The 18,083-nt window shown below is 50.2% G+C and overlaps 1 protein-coding gene across 1 annotated transcript in view; it reads right to left on the reverse strand.

The window, feature by feature from the left end:
• Window positions 1–2,192: 2,192 nt before the first annotated feature.
• The window catches only part of LOC8023973 (potassium voltage-gated channel protein Shab), a 38,360-nt gene continuing 22,469 nt past the window's right edge, over window positions 2,193–18,083 (reverse strand). The window contains 2 exon segments of the mRNA XM_042286607.1: window positions 2,193–2,644; window positions 11,705–12,122. Of these exon segments, the coding sequence (XP_042142541.1) occupies window positions 2,286–2,644; window positions 11,705–12,122 (777 nt within the window). The 3' untranslated portion in view covers window positions 2,193–2,285.

Below are 18,083 nucleotides of genomic sequence, written 5' to 3' on the forward strand. Positions count from 1 at the left end.
TGACGACGATGATTTTGCGTTTGTTTTCGCCGACGTCCAATTGGCACGCTCCGCGAAGTTTCTGTTACAACTTTGTGTTTGACGAGTTTAGGGACCCCAGTTTAAGTGAAGAAATAAGTAACATCATTAAAGTATTGAACGGAAACCTCTTATCACCTCTACATTGTTTTTAAAACTACTTTTGAATCCGAAAAAAAAGAACGTTAAACATAAGGACTTATGCAATTTAGATAGTAATATAAATAAAGATTAAAGATACGTCGAGTGCTTCCCTTTGTGTTTCACATATTCCTAGGCGACTGTTTCTGGAGTTCGGAAACCCACGATGCTCAGAAAGCACCAACGCTCGAAAAACGAGCGTGGGCCCGCGGGCCCACGCTCGTTTTTCAGTCAACCCGAACACATCGTGAGCGCCGATAAAAGACTGCCAGGCGCACTTTTCATTCTTGAATTCCACAAAAAATTTCCGCCAAGTGTGCACATCATGTCTGACACTTTCTGAAATAGCGAAGCAGTACGAAAGCAGCGACACCAAAGACACCACCCGTACGGCAGACACCAATAGTAGAGGAGAAGTCCTCCTCTCAGGGGTTCTCCTCGCTTCCCGTCCAACTCGTCCGCCGGTGCACAATTGAGAACCACGTAGGTGCGAGCAGCCGTATAACGGACGAAATTTGTTTTATTTTTATTATCGCAACGATAGACGAAATGATATATATTATGTAATATATATTTATATATTTATAAAAAAGGAAATTGCACCGGTCAGTCCAAGCACTACCGCCCCCGATTCTTATGAACAGTATGTACACCAGATACTCGGTCATGCCGCGTCGGTGGAACAGTGAAGTAGCAACCCTCTGAGCATAAAAACGAAAACAAAAGACCGATGGGAAAATGAGACACTCGCGCCAAACGAACAAAGGGACAAACCGAAACAGGACGCGGGGGCCCGCCCTCCCGGGAAGCGGTCCCCCAAACGAGGGGAAACAAGGGGGCTGTCGGAAAGGCGGCCAAGCCTACCGGGGGGACGCAAACTCTGCCCGCCGGAACTCTAAGAAGTACGAGGGGGGAACCGTTATTGCGCTACGGGCCCACGCCCGTCCAGGGATTCCCGGGGCGGCTGAGCTTCTGCGCGGCTGCGCTGGCCAGCCTGCTGCACCCTGCCGGCGCCGACGCTCGCTGTATACCAGCGACGCCGCTCGTCCATGCAGCCCCTCCGAGCCCCTGGAGCAAGTGGCGCCATCCCTCGGCGCCTCTTTTGGGGCACTAAGACGAGCTGGGGAGTCCACTGCGGCGGTACCAAGGGCGGTGCGAGGACACGGGCTAACTAACGGGTACAGGCAGACCGACCGCGGCACGGATTTTGGCCAAGCAATGGCCATTGGCTGGGGATGGTCTTTTGGCCCATGGCCAAAAAGTGCCCATTCATCGGCCAATGCTGGGCCAATGGCTGATAGCCAGTGGCAATTCACCAATGGCCAGAGAAAGGCAATTCATCGGCCAACGGCTGGCCATTGTCTGGCCACTGGCCAAATGACCATTGACACGCAGTGGCCAATGATTGGCCAAATCTGTGCGGCTTGGCTCACTAACCTGTCCTCAATAGCCTTACCTGACTAAGGTTACACTAAGGTCACTCACCTGTAGACCAAAGATTAAGATTTGGTCCAAAGGAATGAAAGGGCTCGTCAGTGAAAAATGGATAACCGTATGTTTCCCTCGTCCCTCCCATATCGAGTCTGAAGCTAGACTGGGAAATGTACGTGCCGTCAGTGAGGATATTTCTGGTTGCGTGTACGTTGCGTTCAACTTTTAAGTCGGTTGCCAATCGGCGGTTCTCCAGCGAGCACTCTGCCTTCTTCCTCTCGCTCGATTGACACGGTTAAGGAATGAAGCTCTCTAAACTCTCGAGGCCTGGAATGCCTCGAAGACTTGCAGCACCAGCACAGCGCCGAGGTCGGGGCGGCAGCCGGCTCCAGGGGCTGGAGGGGGCTCGGAGAGGGAGGCGCCGAGGCGGCCCCAACGTGGGGGCCGAGGGGCTCGCGTCAAGCCGACTTCAGCCGTGTGAAGAAGAGCGCGTGCTGCGTAAGGGGGATTGAGCAACGGGTCCCAGGGTTTCGTCGGTCACACACGGCGGGGCAGAAACCGAACGGGAGAAACCTAGCACCGAGGAAAGATTGGGGGGGCACAAACACAGGACGTGTCTTCTACGGCGGGGGCCCCGAGCCCGGGGCCGGCGCCGAAGCGTCCTCCCGGGCCGGGGTCTGGAAAGGCGTGCGCTGCTAGGAAGCGGTGGCGTGTCTCAGCGTCAGCAGAGCCCTGGTCTCCTCGGACGGGCTGTCCCCGGCGTCCTCCTCGGCGGCCATGAGCAGCGGCGTGCGCTCCGCGGCTCCTCCGGGGCCGCACTGGACGGGGGAGCACATCACGTCCACCGTCTGCACGCACAGGGTGCCCAGGCTGGGCGTCGTGGCCGTGCCCGTGCTGGCCGTCTGCCGCTCGCCGCCCCAGCTGTCGCCGCTCTTCTTCAGTATGGACTTCTTGCGCGGCTCCGGGCTGGACCGCGCAGGCTCTCCGCCGCCCCCGCCGCCGCCGCCGCTGCTACTGCGGCCGTTCTTGGGACTGGCCGCGAACAGCGTGAACACTGCGCAGGCAGAGAAAAAAAAAGACACGAAGAAAACGTAATTATAGGACTCTTTTTGGACCAATAATGCGAGCGTCGGTTCAACGTCAGTGTGCTGTACGTCCAACTGAAGCTTTGGGGTGTATTATATAAAGCAAAAGGTGTAAGAGTATACCTTTTTTCTTCTTTTTTTAGTGTGAAAGCGCGCCTGCTTTTTGTCATCTACATCTCATCATAATTAAACGCGGCGCCGCAAGCCTGCATGATATGGGCGACTTGCCTTTCTGCAGCGCTGTGGCTCTCCCAAGTCAGAATACGTAATATTTGCTACCACGACTATTACTAAGAATGCTTTGGGGTTCATCCTTTCTGTGGTCCGAACTTCTTAGAATCTATAAAATAAGGAGTATCCACACGCGCAATCCCGCTTAGCTTGAGAGAGTATAAGAACATAAATACGTAGGCTTAATATTTACTCCTGATCTAAAATGTAACACTCACATTTATAGCGTATGCATCAAAGCTACTAAAGCACTGTGGTGCCTTCGACGAAACATCGCTATTGCAACTCCTGAAATAAAAAGTCTGGCTTATATGACACTGGTAAGACCTTTCATCGACTATTCTAAAATTGTATGGGACCCATATACCGTTATAAATTGCAATGAGCTAGAGAAAATTCGGTGACTCTCATCCAGGTTTCCAGGTGACTCTCATCCAGCCACGTTCATTCCCCTACAAAACTGTGTGAACTTGCCAATCTTCAAACATTCGAATCAAGAACGAAATATGAGAGGTTAAAATTTCTTTTTCAGATTACTTATAATTGCGTAAAGATAAAGAAATGTGAGCACTTTGAAATCTGCTCCACCGAATCCTCAAGACATCGTCATAGCATGTACATTCCTAATCCGTCTGTTAAAAAAAAAGTGAAAGCCGTTTACAACTCCCTGTAACGCCGAATTAGAGCGCAGCTCTTGAGGAGGAGGAGGGAAGGGTACTGGGGGGTGGGTCAAGTGACCTCGGGGGGGGGGGGGTCACGTGACCTTGTGGGAGTCACGTGACCTTGGGGCGTCACGTGACGTCGGGGGGTGGGGGTCACGTGACCTGGGGCCACGTGACGATGCCGATGACGTCATCAGTGATGTCACTGATGACGCCATCAGTGATGATGATGATGACGATGCGGATGCCGGTGACGTCACTGATGACGTCATCAGTGGCGATGACGTCAACGGGGGTCACGTGACCTGGGTAACCATCGTGACCCTCGTGAGGGTAACCCTTGTAACCCTTGTGAGGGCAACTCTCGTGACCCTCGTGAGGGTAACCCTCGTGAAGGTAACCTTTTTGAGGGTAACTAACCCTCGTAACCCTCGTGAGGGTTACGAGGGTAAGTAACCCTCGTGAGGGTAACCCCCGTGAAGGTAACCCTTTTGAGGGTAACTAACCCTCGTAACCCCCGTGAGGGTTACGAGGGTAAGTAACCATCGTGGCCCTCGTGATCCTCGTCAGGGTAACCCTCATGAGATTAACCCTCTTAACCCTCGTAACCCTCACGAGGGTTACGAGGGTTGCGGTTACGCCGACGCCGCTCAAGCCGGGAACGGGTGCCTAAGAGCTGCGCTCTAAAAAGTGAAAGCCGTTTACAACTCCCTATAACACCGAATTAGAGCGCACCTCTTGAGGAGGAGGAGGGAAGGCTACTCGGGGGCGGGGGTGAAGTGACCTGGACGATGCAAATGATGTCATCAGTGACGTCACTAATGACATCATCAGTGATGATGACGATGCGGACTCCGATGACGTCATCAGCGAAGATGACGATAACGATGCGGATGTCGGTGACGTCATCAGTGACGTCACATATGACGTCATCCGTGTTGATGACGATGACAATGCGGATGCCGGTGATGTCATCAGTGACGTCACTGATGACGTCATCAGCGAAGATGACGACGATGTGGACGCCGTTGAGGTCATCAGTGACGTCACTGATGACGTCATCAGTGATGATGACGATGCGGATGCCGGTGACGTCATCAGTGACGATGACGTCATCGGGGAGGTCACGTGACCTCGGCGGGGGGGGTCACGTGACCTCGGGGGATCACGTGACCTCGGGTGGGGGGTCACGTGACTTCGGGGGGGGGGGGGGGGGGTCACGTGACCTCGGAGTGGTAACGTGACCTCCGGGTGGTCACGTGACCTCGGGGGTCACGTGACATCGGGGGTCACGTGATTTTGAGTGCCACGTGACCTTGTGGGCCACGTGACCCTAGGGGAGGGGTCACGTGACCTCGGGGTCACGTGACCTAGGGGATCACGTGACCTTGCGGTAATCTTGGGGGTCACGTGACCTTGGGATGACCTTGGGGGTCGCGTGACCTTGAAGTGACCTTGGTTACGCCGATGCCGACGGCGACGGCCACGCCGCTCAATATGGGAACGGGCCCCTAAGAGCTGCGCTCGAAAAGTGAAAGCCGTTTACAACTCCCTGTAACGCCGAATTAGAGCGCAGCTCTTGAGGAGGAGGAGGGAAGGGTATTGGGGGGGTCAATTGACCGGAGGGGGGGAGTCACGTCGCCTTGGGGTGTCACGTGAAATTGGGGGTCACGTGACCTGGGGTCCCGTGACGATGACAATGCCGATGATGTTATCAGTGACGTCGCTGATGACGATGCGGATGTTTGGTGACGTCATCTGTGATGATTACGTTGACGATACGGATGCCGGTGACGACATCAGTGACGTCGCTGATAACGTCATCACTGATGATGACGATGACGAGGAGGATGTCGGTGACGTCATCAGTGACGTCACTAATGACGTCATCAGTGATGATGACAATGCGGATGCCGGTGACGTCATCAGTGACGTCACTGATGACGTTATCGGTGATGATGAAGATGACGATGCAGATTTTGGTGACGTTATCAGTGACGATGACGTCATCGGGGGGCGTGACCTTGGAGGTCACGTGACCTCAGGGGAGTCACGTGACCTCAGAGGAGTCACGTGACTTCGGGGGGTCACGTGACCTCGCGGGGTCACGTGACCTCGGGAGTCACGTAACCTCGGGGTTACGTCACCTTGGGGTGACCTTGGAAGGTATCACATGACCTTGGGGGGTCACGTGACCTTGGGGTGACCTTGGTTATGCCAACGGCGACGCCGCTCAAGCCGGAAACGGGCGCCTAGAGCTGCGCTCTAAAACGATTGTTTTTTTGTTTTTGTTTTTTTGATTCCGCTGTGTCATCGTATGTCGCTAAATGATTTTCTGGAGCGTATCACTGATATTGTATCTGCTACAAATTCAAACCCCTAAAGCTTGTGTAAAGAAATGTTTCAAAACTACGAAGTGATATCCGTTTCGTAAACTGCCAAAATTACGAAGCATCTCAATATACTTGTAACCTTTGTTATGCATGCATGTAAGCGTACATGTTTGTTTGTTGTCTTTCTAGAGCGCAGCTCTTGGGGCCCGTTCCCGGCTTGAGCAGCGTCGCCGTCGCCGTCGGCGTCGGCGTAACCAAGGTCATCCCAAGGTCACGTGACCCCCAAGGTCGTCCCAAGGCCACGTGACCCCCGAGGTTACCACAAGGTCACGTGACCCTCAAGGTCAGGTCACACCCAAAGGCACGTGACTCCCCAAGTCACGTGACCCCCACGAGGTCATGTGACCCCCCCCCCCGAGGTCACGTGACCCCCTCAGTAGGCTTCCCTACTCCTCTTCAGGAGCTGCGCTTCAATTCGGCATTACAGGGGATTTGTAAATGGCTTTCATTATTTTTCTCCACCCCTGTAACAGCCATGTGCAGGGTCTGACACTATCAATAAATGAATGAAAATGAATGATTGAATGAACTTAAAATGTGCAATTAAACCAAATAATGCATGTCACTCCGTGCGAATCGCTTCGGCGAGGACAGGTTTGCGTAGGTAAAACGGATGGATGCTCCGCAGCCTCGGGGTTTCCCTTTTTTTAATTAGGAGGGAGGCTGGCTCCATCTATCGTCGTGAATCTTGAGCGCTACTAGAGACATTCCCTCGGATATCTCGGCTAACCCGGTGTCTCGGTGCGCCGGCGGTAACAACGCATCGTGTGATGCGCGTGCGTTCTCAGACCAACAATACCTTTATTTCAATTAAAGCGATAGGGGACGTTGGGGACAATAAGCTGAACAATCAGCTTGACGAGGTCCCTCCTACCGAAAAAAATATACAATTAAGCGCTTTAAAGGGGCAGTGCAACGGTTCTAAGCGTGACAGAAGCTATCGTTTGTATTTTTTTGTAGTTTTTTATCGTTCCAAAAGTAAACGAAAACATGCATCATTTTCCCGAAACAACGATTCCGCTGCTTAATCGCCAAAAAATAAAAAAACGCACAATAATTTGACTATCTGCAGCCGCTTGTGGCGGCTACAGAAGCTACAGAAACTGCTGTGTGACGTGCTCTGGGGGATGTCATTATAAGTTCGCGATTTGGGCAACTTTGTGCTCAATTTAAGTTATTATTTTTTTTTAATCGTGTCGGCTTGAGCATATCGATATGCGAGGAAAGTCTACTATTATCCATAAAATTTATTCAATTGTCGTGGCGTCATCTACCGGAAGTCGACGAAACCATCTTCTCTGCGCAGCCACCCTCCCCGTCGTTCCCGGGTTTGTTTGTGCTCCGTTCCAGACAGCATCTTGTTTCCGCGTGTATGGGAGCGCACTAACGACGACGAAAAAGAAGAGTCTCGTGAGTCGTGAGCCAACGCGCGAGCGATGATCGAACTGCTTGGTCTACTCAACGGTCTGCCGATGTTCCGTTCTGTGCCAAGAGCACACCTTGTGTAAATATTTGCACGGCGCTCCCCAAGCTTCGGCATAGCAGCCAGGGCGCACTTCAGCTGCTACTAGCGGCGAGCTTCCTCGCGCCGCACGCGCTGAACGAGCAAAGATAGCCGTGATAGCTTTCAGCGCACTGAGAGGCGCAATGCCGAAGCTTGGGGAGCGCCGAGCGAAGGGCTTAAACACATCGGAGTAGGCCACGCACCCTCGCCCCTAGGCTCACTTCCAGGCGGCGCAGCCTGTAGCGCGAGCCACGCGCTTCTCTGTTCGCATTTCCATTTTTTCCCGATAGTACAGAGGTTAAAGAGTTTCGGCAACGTCTCGAGTAATATCTAGCAGTTTGGTTTGTTCGAGGAGCAGATAAGAGTCTGAACTTTTGTGTTCTCGTGTTTCTCAACGTACGGTCGCCGCGATCACGGGCGATGTCTACCGGATCCGGTGTTTCGTTGTGTCCGAACCTGAGTCCCCTGTTCGCAACCCAAATTATCCTCTATCATCGTCTACCGCGCGAAAACCCCGTCAGAGACCAACATATGATGACGCCGTGTTGGCCGAGAACACGGTTGACACGGTGTTTAGAATCACAGCAGGAACGCTGGAAGACGGAAAAAAAACAAAGGTCAAAGAGCCCATCCGAAAGTTACATGATCCCACAGAGATGTCACTAAGCACGTGGCTCGCAAGTGCCCTGTCGACGAGGCACGAGTTGAGAGGCACCGAAAACTTCGTTCTTTGACATTTTTTTTTTAATAAAAACTAGCTCAGGGAAGCAGAAATTGTTTTCTCTTCTTGGATTAAGAAATGACCGACACCAACACTCACAATTATTTGGCCGAAGATCGAAAATCGTTGCACCCCCGCTTTGAAGACGTTAGCCTCGCTTACATGAAAGCGACTTCAGCGCATCGACTCCACTCGTTCTTCGAACGAAGCCGACGAGGCAACGTTTACATGAATGCGCACCAAACCATACCAAGCCCTACACGAAGGTGGCGCCACGCCGTGTTAAAGCTCGAAGTTATGCAGTTCCGGCACCCGCCGCACCCTGTTTTCCTGTGCATCGCACGTGGAGGCCTTTCGACGCGTTTAGTGAACGCAAAGATCGTGCCCGCTGTCTTCGGTGCTGTGTGAGGAAGTTACGAGACGAAAGAAACATCAAAACCCAAGCGTCACTTTAGATAAGAAAATATTATAAGCACGATCTGCGTCATTTTACTCAATCAAAATTGTAGATTTTCTGTCTAAAGGTTTCCAGGTCATTAGCTCTAATGTCTTGAAAGAGACACTGGTTGAACGTTTTTTTTATGCAATGTGTTTTTTTAAAGACACAGATAGATACCGTGATGATAGCTTATGTCTGTACTTATTATTACTCCTTTAAATTATGATGTACGCATATCGGTTATGTATAGGCCAAGCAACTAAGGAGATGTCGGAGTGATTTGGGTATGTAAGTGTCTCACTCACTCGTGTCCTCACTCATTAAACATGAGCCTGAGCCGAATGGTGACGCAACACTCATGTCCTATCATGCCTCCTTAGGGTGAAGGTTCAACACGACCTCTTTATTTGGGTAATGTTTTGCTGCGTTCAGTCGCTGCGCCAATTTGCGGGTCAAGAGGGGGGTGACTTCCAGTTGCGGGACTCCTTTATTTCTCCTTCTCCTTTGAGATTTTGTGTCGTCTTGTCCGTTATTTTCTTTATTCGGGTCTCAGGGTTTGGAATGAGATGTTACCTTACCAGCTCGCCTGCAGATTTTCCCTTCTCGCAATTCTTCTCCTTTTATCATCCGTCGAAAATGGAGTGTGTGTCATTGAAAACGAAGCCTGTTCGTCTTACTTATCGATTCTGTTGACCTCTTTCCACCGGAAAATTGGGCCTACAAACGTTTATCACAGACGCACTAAGACAATTGTTTTGGGTGACTGATATTGACGAATGAAATATGGGAGGTTAACCTGGAGGTTGGTCCTAGGTTCTCCCTCTGTGCTGAGGTTGAGGAAAGGTTGTTAAAATATTAGCCACGAAAGAGGGCAATAACATTATCGTTATAATAAAACTTTATAGAGCGATGATGATAAAAGCAATTTTAACGCACATGCAAACACTCGAGAGAGTGAGATAGGCTCGTATTAACAGAGAACGCGATCAAAGCGGACTCCTTTTGCATATCGTAATCCAAGCGCAGAGCACCTTGGGGATATCGAAAGGCCACGCACCTGTTTGATGTAGTTTGTTTAGTAGAGTTTGTCTTTTTTCGTGATAAGACCCAAAGAAATCTTCCACTGACCCTTCTGCTTCACAGTTAAGAAAGAAGTTCGAAAGACAGGCGGCGCTCATAGCATCGGGTGGCAAGCAATTACATTCGATAAATCACCACAGGTTAGCCCGTTGAATATTCACTTTGTATATTTTCTAATTTATTTTTTACATTTTGTGGCTCTTTTTACACCTGCCTAACTATTGCGTTCTCCAGCCTAGTGTTAAGATTCAAAGGCTGTATCAGCTGCCGACTTCCAATAGATTTTAGGGAGAATTTTAAAGTGGCACAACTCCCAAAGAAAGACTTCCTTACAACATTGTTCTATTGAAAAGAGATGATTGCAATCAAACACTTCTTGAAGACATGTATCCCTTCTCTTTTCATGTTCATTACTTATACCTTTTGTTTTTTTGAAAGAGTGCATAATCAAACATAAACATTTAGATTTTTTTACCGCGAAAATAAATTACGCGTTGTGGAGCGGTCATTTAATTTCCGCCCAAATGCAGAGCTAACAGTTCGAAATAGATGTCAAAGTTTCAGCCCTAACACAATTTTCTGAAATTTTCAATGAATGAATGGTGGACCACAACCAGTTACTGAAAACAGGTAAAAGTGGGTTCCATTTTCTCATTAAATTTTTGAGAAAATCCCTTACCACTTTTGAGTAAGATAATGATTAGTGCTGAAACCTAGGCATCTGGCTCCAACCGCTAGTGCTACATTTGGGTGGAGACTTATCGTTCGGCAATACGTAATTTATTACTGAGGCAAAAAAGAAAAGAAAAACACTGTAAATGTTGTTGTATGTTTTTTTTTCGTTATTGTTCGTTGTTGTTTGTTTGTCATTAGAGTGCTTGTTATTGTTCGTTGTTGTTTGTTGTTGTTGTTTTGGGGGTAAGCGAGTACACGCTGTATAACGTTTGTGCGCGATGTTTAACGCAAAACCATCTGTCACCCATTCAGCGAGAAGAAACACGCGACTCTTTCTTCTGTGATGCTTATTCCGGAGGAAAACGATGCAGCTGCCTAATACCGGAGTGGTGGATCTTCCCTACGTCACCTAACGGAAGCCGACGCCTGGCTATGATTGGTAGCGAGTGCTGCGTTAACGTTCGACCGGGACTCGCGTCCAATCACTGAGGAGACGACTTTTACCCGAACGCTGACGCCGCAATCGTGTCCAATCTGTGCACGCCGCTGGCTTCCGCTAGGTGACGTGTAGGATCCAACACCGCGGTAGTGCGTGTCCATGAGGAGGTGTCGAACTTCCCTCTCACCTACAGTAACTATATGATACGGCGGAGCCAGGGTAGCGCATTCCTTTTCCTTTCGCCACGAGCTCGTCAAGGAAGGAAGAGGGGTCGGGTGCTCCGAAGCGATTCAAAAGACGAGCAGCCGACGTCAACGGAAGCTACGCAACGCACACGCGCCCACTTTCGAGGGTTCATCGCCGGCGCACCGCCGCGGCGACGCTGGCCTAGGATTAAATTGGCGAGATCACTGTACTCCGTTTGACGTGGCAGTTCGATGGAGGCAATCAAGCATGGGCACGTCGTCACGGCGCTCCTAGCCTTCGTGCGTTTGCTTTCGCCGACTAAGCCAATGACGCACAGTGGATGCGCCGCCATCTTTAGCTTTTTGCGCATGGGCGCCGCCATAACCGACCTTCAGTTTTTGTTCACTTCATGATTACCATAGCAGGACAGTTCATTGCCATATTAGATTCTATTTTTTTCATTCTCTCCAGCAATGGCCCTTTTTGAGGATCGTAAACACCCGTTTCCGTGGCATTTAGGTATATAAAACGAGAGAAGGGGAGCAATGGCGGTTGTAATCTTGTTTGAAGCATCTATAGCCAAACCCACAAAGACCACGAGCGCCGTGACGATGCATTTCCTGTCCTGCTCGATGGTCTTCATCGAATTGCAGCGTAATCTGCGGTCGGAGTTGAAACGCCCCATTCTGATGAGCCCACCTTTGGCGAAGGGCGACGCCTTGGCGGGAGGCGGCGGGGCGGGCTCGGGCGGCCTGGGCAGCTGGATGGGGTCCGGCTTGAGGGCCCGCGTGGCGTCAATGGGGTCGAAGCGGGCCTTGGTGCGGATGCCCTGCAGGAAGCGGGGCCGCCGCGCCGCGGACGACCCGCTCAGCTCGCCCGGAAGCGGGTTCACGTACAGGCCAGAGCCGTCGCTCAGGTCCGCCTGTGAGGTGAACGGCTGCGTGTTGCACGACGCGTACGTGTCCGAGCTCTCCACGCTGCCCACGTCCCAGCGGTTGATCGTCTTCAGCTCGATGTTGGCCCGGAAGTCGACGGCGCCCAGGGAGTCCTCCTGGTCCAGGAACTCCTTCACCTCCTGGGGGTCCGGAAAAAACCTCCCTTACACACTTCTCCGGCCCTCATCATTCTGCCAAAAAAGCACTGAACCACTGGGCTGGGAGCGCGCGCGTGGTGTCTCGTGTCTCTCAGCTACTGCGCATGCTCAGAAAACGTTCCTCATCTCAGTAACCGAAAATGGCGGTGCGCAGGAGGCAATGACTGGAATGGTCTATATAAGATTATGCGCTGCCTCGGCTAGGGGCACAGAATGCCAGGACCCTTGAAGACCGTTGAACTTTAGAATATCAGTTTTACGGTTCGTTCCGACAATGCACAGGACGCGTTCTGTACAGCGTACAGTTACGTCAAGAGAGTATGCAAGGACTAACTGACCGAAAGGCGACAAGAGCTCGGACGTTCAACTGAAACACGAAATTTAAAATGATTGGAGTGCTTTCGTGTTTTCGTAGATGAGTAAGCGTATTCACGTGACTAACACTATTTATTCAAAATCAATTTAGTGTCGGCTGTTCTTAATTTCTCTCCAGTTATTTTGTTTAATTAATCTCTGCAGGCGCAAAAAGGTGCGCCCTATTTGAGTGACACCAGTAGCCCTATTTGAGTGACACCAAATACAACAGCTGGCGAGTTTTATCAGCCAACCAAAATTACAGTTTTCGACCTTCATCAAATATCAATTCAGCGTTTATTAAATGGCAGGCCCCTGTCCACGACCTTCGCGTGTACGTTGCTCACTTGTACGTTACTTGTACCCCATAATTGAGACACAAGTTTGTTATAAAAGAAGTATTAGAGACACGGCATTTGCGCCTACTTCAGCTTAATTGTGGCTCCATCCGCACATTCACAAAAAGTTATTGTATTTGGGTACCATGGATTCAGGTTAAGATTCAAGGGTTTTGCAAACACCATTCGGGACTGGCTTGTGTTAGAGGAACTCCATGCGGCATACTTCTAAATGTAAAACAAAAAAACAAAAACAACGTTTTTCATGTAGCAGGCATCTCCGATGTTCACTGGGGGCTTCAGGGTGCTGTCATTAAAAAAGTTTTGAAGATCGTGTTCTCCGCGAATCACTTTCGTGAGGAAGCTCGTGCCACTTCGAAGCGTGCATGAAGTGCGCCCATAGAGCATAATCGGATCGTGAAAACGATTAGTTAAAACAACGTCTGGGCTTAAAAACCGTTAACGTTGCGCTTGCATAAAAGTTCAGAACGCCACCGATACTCCTAAGCTCATGTATAAAGAGCTTTCCCGTGAGGATAAGCCAACGATTAAGGCCTTGGGTGAGCGTCGTTTTTCCTGGCTTCCAGCGACAGATCAATGCAAAACCGCCCAAGAGGTATTAGAGGGATTAGTCGTTCCCGATCCCTTAAACCCGGAAGCCTCTGAAGACTGCTTCAGCGCTTTTCCTTTCTCAGGAAGAAGACTCTGTCAGAGGGAAGGCGGTTCGCCGGAAGCCAACGAGCTGCCCTCCCGTTCGAAGCGAGACACCTGGAGAGACGCGTGTAGCCTCGTGCCCAGGAAGCCCCCACGGCAAGTGCCTCGCCTATGGCTAGAGGTCCATCATGCGCAACAAAGCGTCGGCTTCAAGCGGTGACTGCGGTGCCAGAAGAGAAAGGTGAGAGCAGTGGACAGATAGGTAGCGAGAGAGAGAAAGAGAGCAGACAAAAGACGGGGCCGAACCAACCAGCAGCGAACACGGCTGGGCGTCGGGGGCCCTGGGCCAACGACTCGGGGCCGAGGGTCACGTGGCGGGGGGAAGCCCGAAAAAGAGAGAAAGAGCGTGTCAGTGGACCGGCGTGGGAGCGGTTAGCGGGGGACTGCTGCTGGTGGTTCGGCGACAGAGGACAGAGAAGAGAGAGCCACCCAAGCGAGCAGAGCGTCAGCCGCCTCCCCCGATACGATACCTTGGCCGTCTTGCGCTGGGAGCCGCCGCCACGGCACGGGCGGGACGAAGGCCTGATCCACGCGGGGATCGCTCTTGGAGGCTCTAGTGCGGGGCGCTACGCGCTCGTCCCACCTGCAAGGCAAGCGCGCCCTGCTGAGCCGCCCCCGGCCACGCTCCCACCGCCGCTCCTTCCTCCCTACTTCGGGCTTCCCCCGCACACACCCCTCGCCCCCCCCCCCCCCCCCCCCCCCCCGCGCTCCGAGTTCCTCCTGGACCCCTCCTTGTGTAGGACACGGGAGGTCCTCGCCATCGGAACCGAAGCAAGGAATTTGCACAAGCGTCAAGCACGACGCAGCACGTCCTTTCTAGGGTCGTGGAACACAGGAGCAAAAAAGAAAAGAAACTCGCTTGATAGAACAACTCTTGCCCTAGATTAACACTTACCCTTTGCCAGCGGCAGCTCACGGCACCGACTGACCCCATCCATAAATCTTTTCTTATTATTTTTCCGCAATAAAGCTCTCCAGGACAAGTGGCCTTCCCTGCGGTATTCTATAGATCCTTTAACCAGAGACATGTCAAGCCTCAAGGAAACCGCGACACCACGTGGCGCGCTCCAGCCTGCCTTATATGTTGCGTGCATTTATTTGTTTAGTTTCTGCAAAAAGGCGAAGTTTATGCGAAACAACCGCTGGTCGTGCCAGGTTCATAATACACATCTCACGCAACTTTAGTTTTTAGTCAGATGCACAAGTGGATCTGATTCTGGGGCAAGAATGCAGGGGAAACAATTTTGACTTCTTGTTTACGACCTTTAGGTCATGGCATTTATTACCTTACATATGCTTCCGAGCCGCGATCCTCATGATCACCAGTTTTATGTTTTCATAACTTTAAAAAAAGCGCCAGCCTCATAGCCAAGGTTTTGTCGTAGCCACATAGGTCACGCAATGTCTATTCGGCTTCTGGCATGTAGTTTCGTAAAGACTGGCTTGCACGTTGTTGGGGAAGGTGCTAACTTCACCGACCCCATATTCACCGAATGTGTAGTTATTTAGCTACAGACTGATTTTGCTTTGTTCTGTCACTAAACGTGTGTCCTGCGATGTATTAATTTACAATTATATCACTTTATTATCTCCTTATTCTACTATATAAGGTGTTTGCTCTTTGGCCGCTCTTGAAGCTCACTGTTCCCTTCCTCTAAAAAAGATCACGAAGGTTACCGCTGCTCTGAAAAAAACCGTGCATTTGAATCCCTCATTTCGCCATAAATAAAACACCACCAGCGCGCCGGTTGGGGCTGGTCACCGGAGTTGTTGCGGGCATCGAATCTCCAAGGCTTGAAGTGGCGCGGTGACGTGTAGTCACTTCGGGAGCCGAAAATACACTGGGCTCGATTGTTCGGCGTTGACGAGAGAACACTTTGATTACGGGAGTTCACGTTCCCAGTGGAAGATATTTAGCAAGCAGCCACGCGTTTAGAGCTAGTCTAGCCACCGTGTATGGAAAATGCTTTGTCTGGCAATCGTGAGCACGCTTTACCAAGGCGCGCCGTTCTCTGCTTCGTTTCGCTTGAAGTCGGAACGCCGTCGACGCTACGAGCTGGTGTCATCGCTCAACCAATCATGAATACGGGAAACCCAGTGACTTGCGCTTTTGATACTGTTCGATTGTTCCCATCAGCTTGTAGCCTCGGCTGCATCCAGAAGTTAGGTGAAACGAAGTATAGGTCGACTCAGTTAGGGAGCTGTCGACGAACGCTGCTCCCACGAGCAGCGTCCGTTCCCACTCCCGTCTCCTCCAAGGCCCGCCTCCTGTCGTTCGACGCGCCATCGTTTCGGGGACGGCTGCTACGGGGCAACTATAGCGAACTCTAAGGAGTTCACTGCTTTTAAAGCACAGAGTAGAGACGACGCATCAACATACTCTATGGAATACTCAGTTTTGAAACGCAACCTATAGCTGGCTTTTCAGATAGCTTGAGGGGAAGAACCTCTCCATGAGAGTTTCACAACTGAGCTGATGTAGTAACTTTGGCAAGGTTTGACTATCTAACTCTCTACAGACGCCAACAGCAAGATGGTGGTGCCCGGAAGCGTTACTTGCAAACGTCTGTGGTGAGTATTTTGCAATATATCTCTCTATCAAATTTCTCAAAATATTGGGGGATACTGCACGAAACAGTTTCCGTCGAGGCTGTGAGTTCAATGCGAGGGTTTTCGTCTTGAGAATGGTCTGTAGTCAGAGGAATATAACATGACATAAAGCCTCAGTGCACTTAAGCTGTGGCGGTTTGCGCGCATGAGTCATAGGCTCAGAAATGGTGATGTTGTTGTAGTCAGGCGTTTTCTTCACAATAACTTTTCGAACAATTTAAGGGAGCTAAACCGGTTTCACTGTCATGAATGTATCCCGGTGATTTCTCCACTGCAATGTATTGTTTTTTGTAAACTCCACATTGTTTTGTTAGCCGCAGTCCTCTTTCTATGCGGCGATCCAATCGGATGAGCAATCAGACGGAATGAAGGCGATTGCCATACACCAATCTCTTTTTTTTTCTGGAATATGCCAGCTAGGGCAAATATGTCTCAAGTTAATTTGTGAATTTAGATCAATAATTTAATTGTTACATTACACTTGTAACTTAATATTTGCCGGAGTCAGTAACGTCATTTTGAAAGGGATATTTTTTTTAATTTTTTATTTAAAGTTGTTGAACCAGGCGTTGTTGACCCTGTATACTATACAGTCATGTATTGTTTATTTCGTTCTCCAGAAAAATCGTCCATAGCGTGATTCGTCCATAGTAACGAATCAGGGTCAAAACACACGCATAAGAAACGTAGAGGGGAGTTCCGTTTCCCCTCTACTCCAACCCAAGCGGCTCTAGATGAGGGGAACGAAGAACTCCGCTCATACTCAGACCGTCTTTTGTGTGTCCCAGGAGTGCGAGACAAAATTGTCCCGGGCAAAATGGTCCCGGACAAAATGGTCCCGCAGATAATGGTCCCATGTGTAAACCCTAACAATATAGTCCCAAGTGATTTCTTGACATTTCGGGCGCTCTTACAAGTTTTAGTGAACTGCTACGCTGAACACGCGTGTATTGAATATTTTATTGTATTTAAGGTTTTAGGAAATAACTGGAAAAGTCCAAAAGTTAATTTAAGTTCCATTATCGCTCACTTGCATCTATGACTCCGTTTTGCATAGGTCAGAGCGCTGTACTAAGCTGGAGCTTGGAAGTCGCTACGCAAATACACGCGCGCACACTAAACGCGCAAGGTCGCGATGCACTCTGCGATTGATCGGACTAGCCGGTAATAGCTTGCACAAAAAAGTCCAAGAACGCCATTAGTACGTTTTAATTTTCAACACTTGATTGGTCCTATTAGCTGGTAGCGTCGGCTGCACTGGGACTTCGGTAAAACGTAATGTTTGCGCAGGAAGAAAATTACGAAAATACAGCAGTATTTGTTATAGTCTCAAATTAGCACAAGCTAATTTTGTGATGGCGTACGTGATGGCGTATATTTGTAATGGCGTACGTGATGGCGTATATTTGTGATGGCGTACGTGCAGTCGTGTATCGCTACTGAGTGTTGCAGGATAAAGAGACACTGACAGGGTATTTATGCTTGCCAAGGTTCTTATTTGTACATGACATATAAGGGCCGAACTGCCCAAAAACACAATTTGCGTCTCAAAATGCAGTTTTTCTTTTCCTCCCGAAAACCGCCAATAGAAAACTGGACGGTTTGACTCGCGCTCAGTTTCTTTTCCATGGTCACGCGCGGGTGAAGACACAACCACCAAGTATAATCAAAGTTGTGGGTCATCGAAGGCACACACCCAGTATGAAAAATTTTAAAAATATGAAAACCATTTTTGTGGCTTCTAAAAGCTGCAAATATGTTGATTAAAAAAAATGAAAGACGTTTACAATTCTCTGTAATGCCGAATTAGAGGGCAGCTCTTGAGGAGGAGGAGGGAAGGAGTGGAGAGGGTATGCCCGTGTGACGTCACGAGGGTGACGCCACTCGTGACCCTCGTGACGTCACGTGTGACGTCATTATGGCAAGCGTTCCATAATGCAACGCGCGGTTACGCCGACGGCGACGCCGC

This window comes from Ixodes scapularis, unplaced genomic scaffold (assembly GCF_016920785.2).
Source record: "Ixodes scapularis isolate PalLabHiFi unplaced genomic scaffold, ASM1692078v2 PGA_scaffold8__174_contigs__length_109621045, whole genome shotgun sequence".
In the NCBI taxonomy this organism is placed as follows: domain Eukaryota; kingdom Metazoa; phylum Arthropoda; class Arachnida; order Ixodida; family Ixodidae; genus Ixodes; species Ixodes scapularis.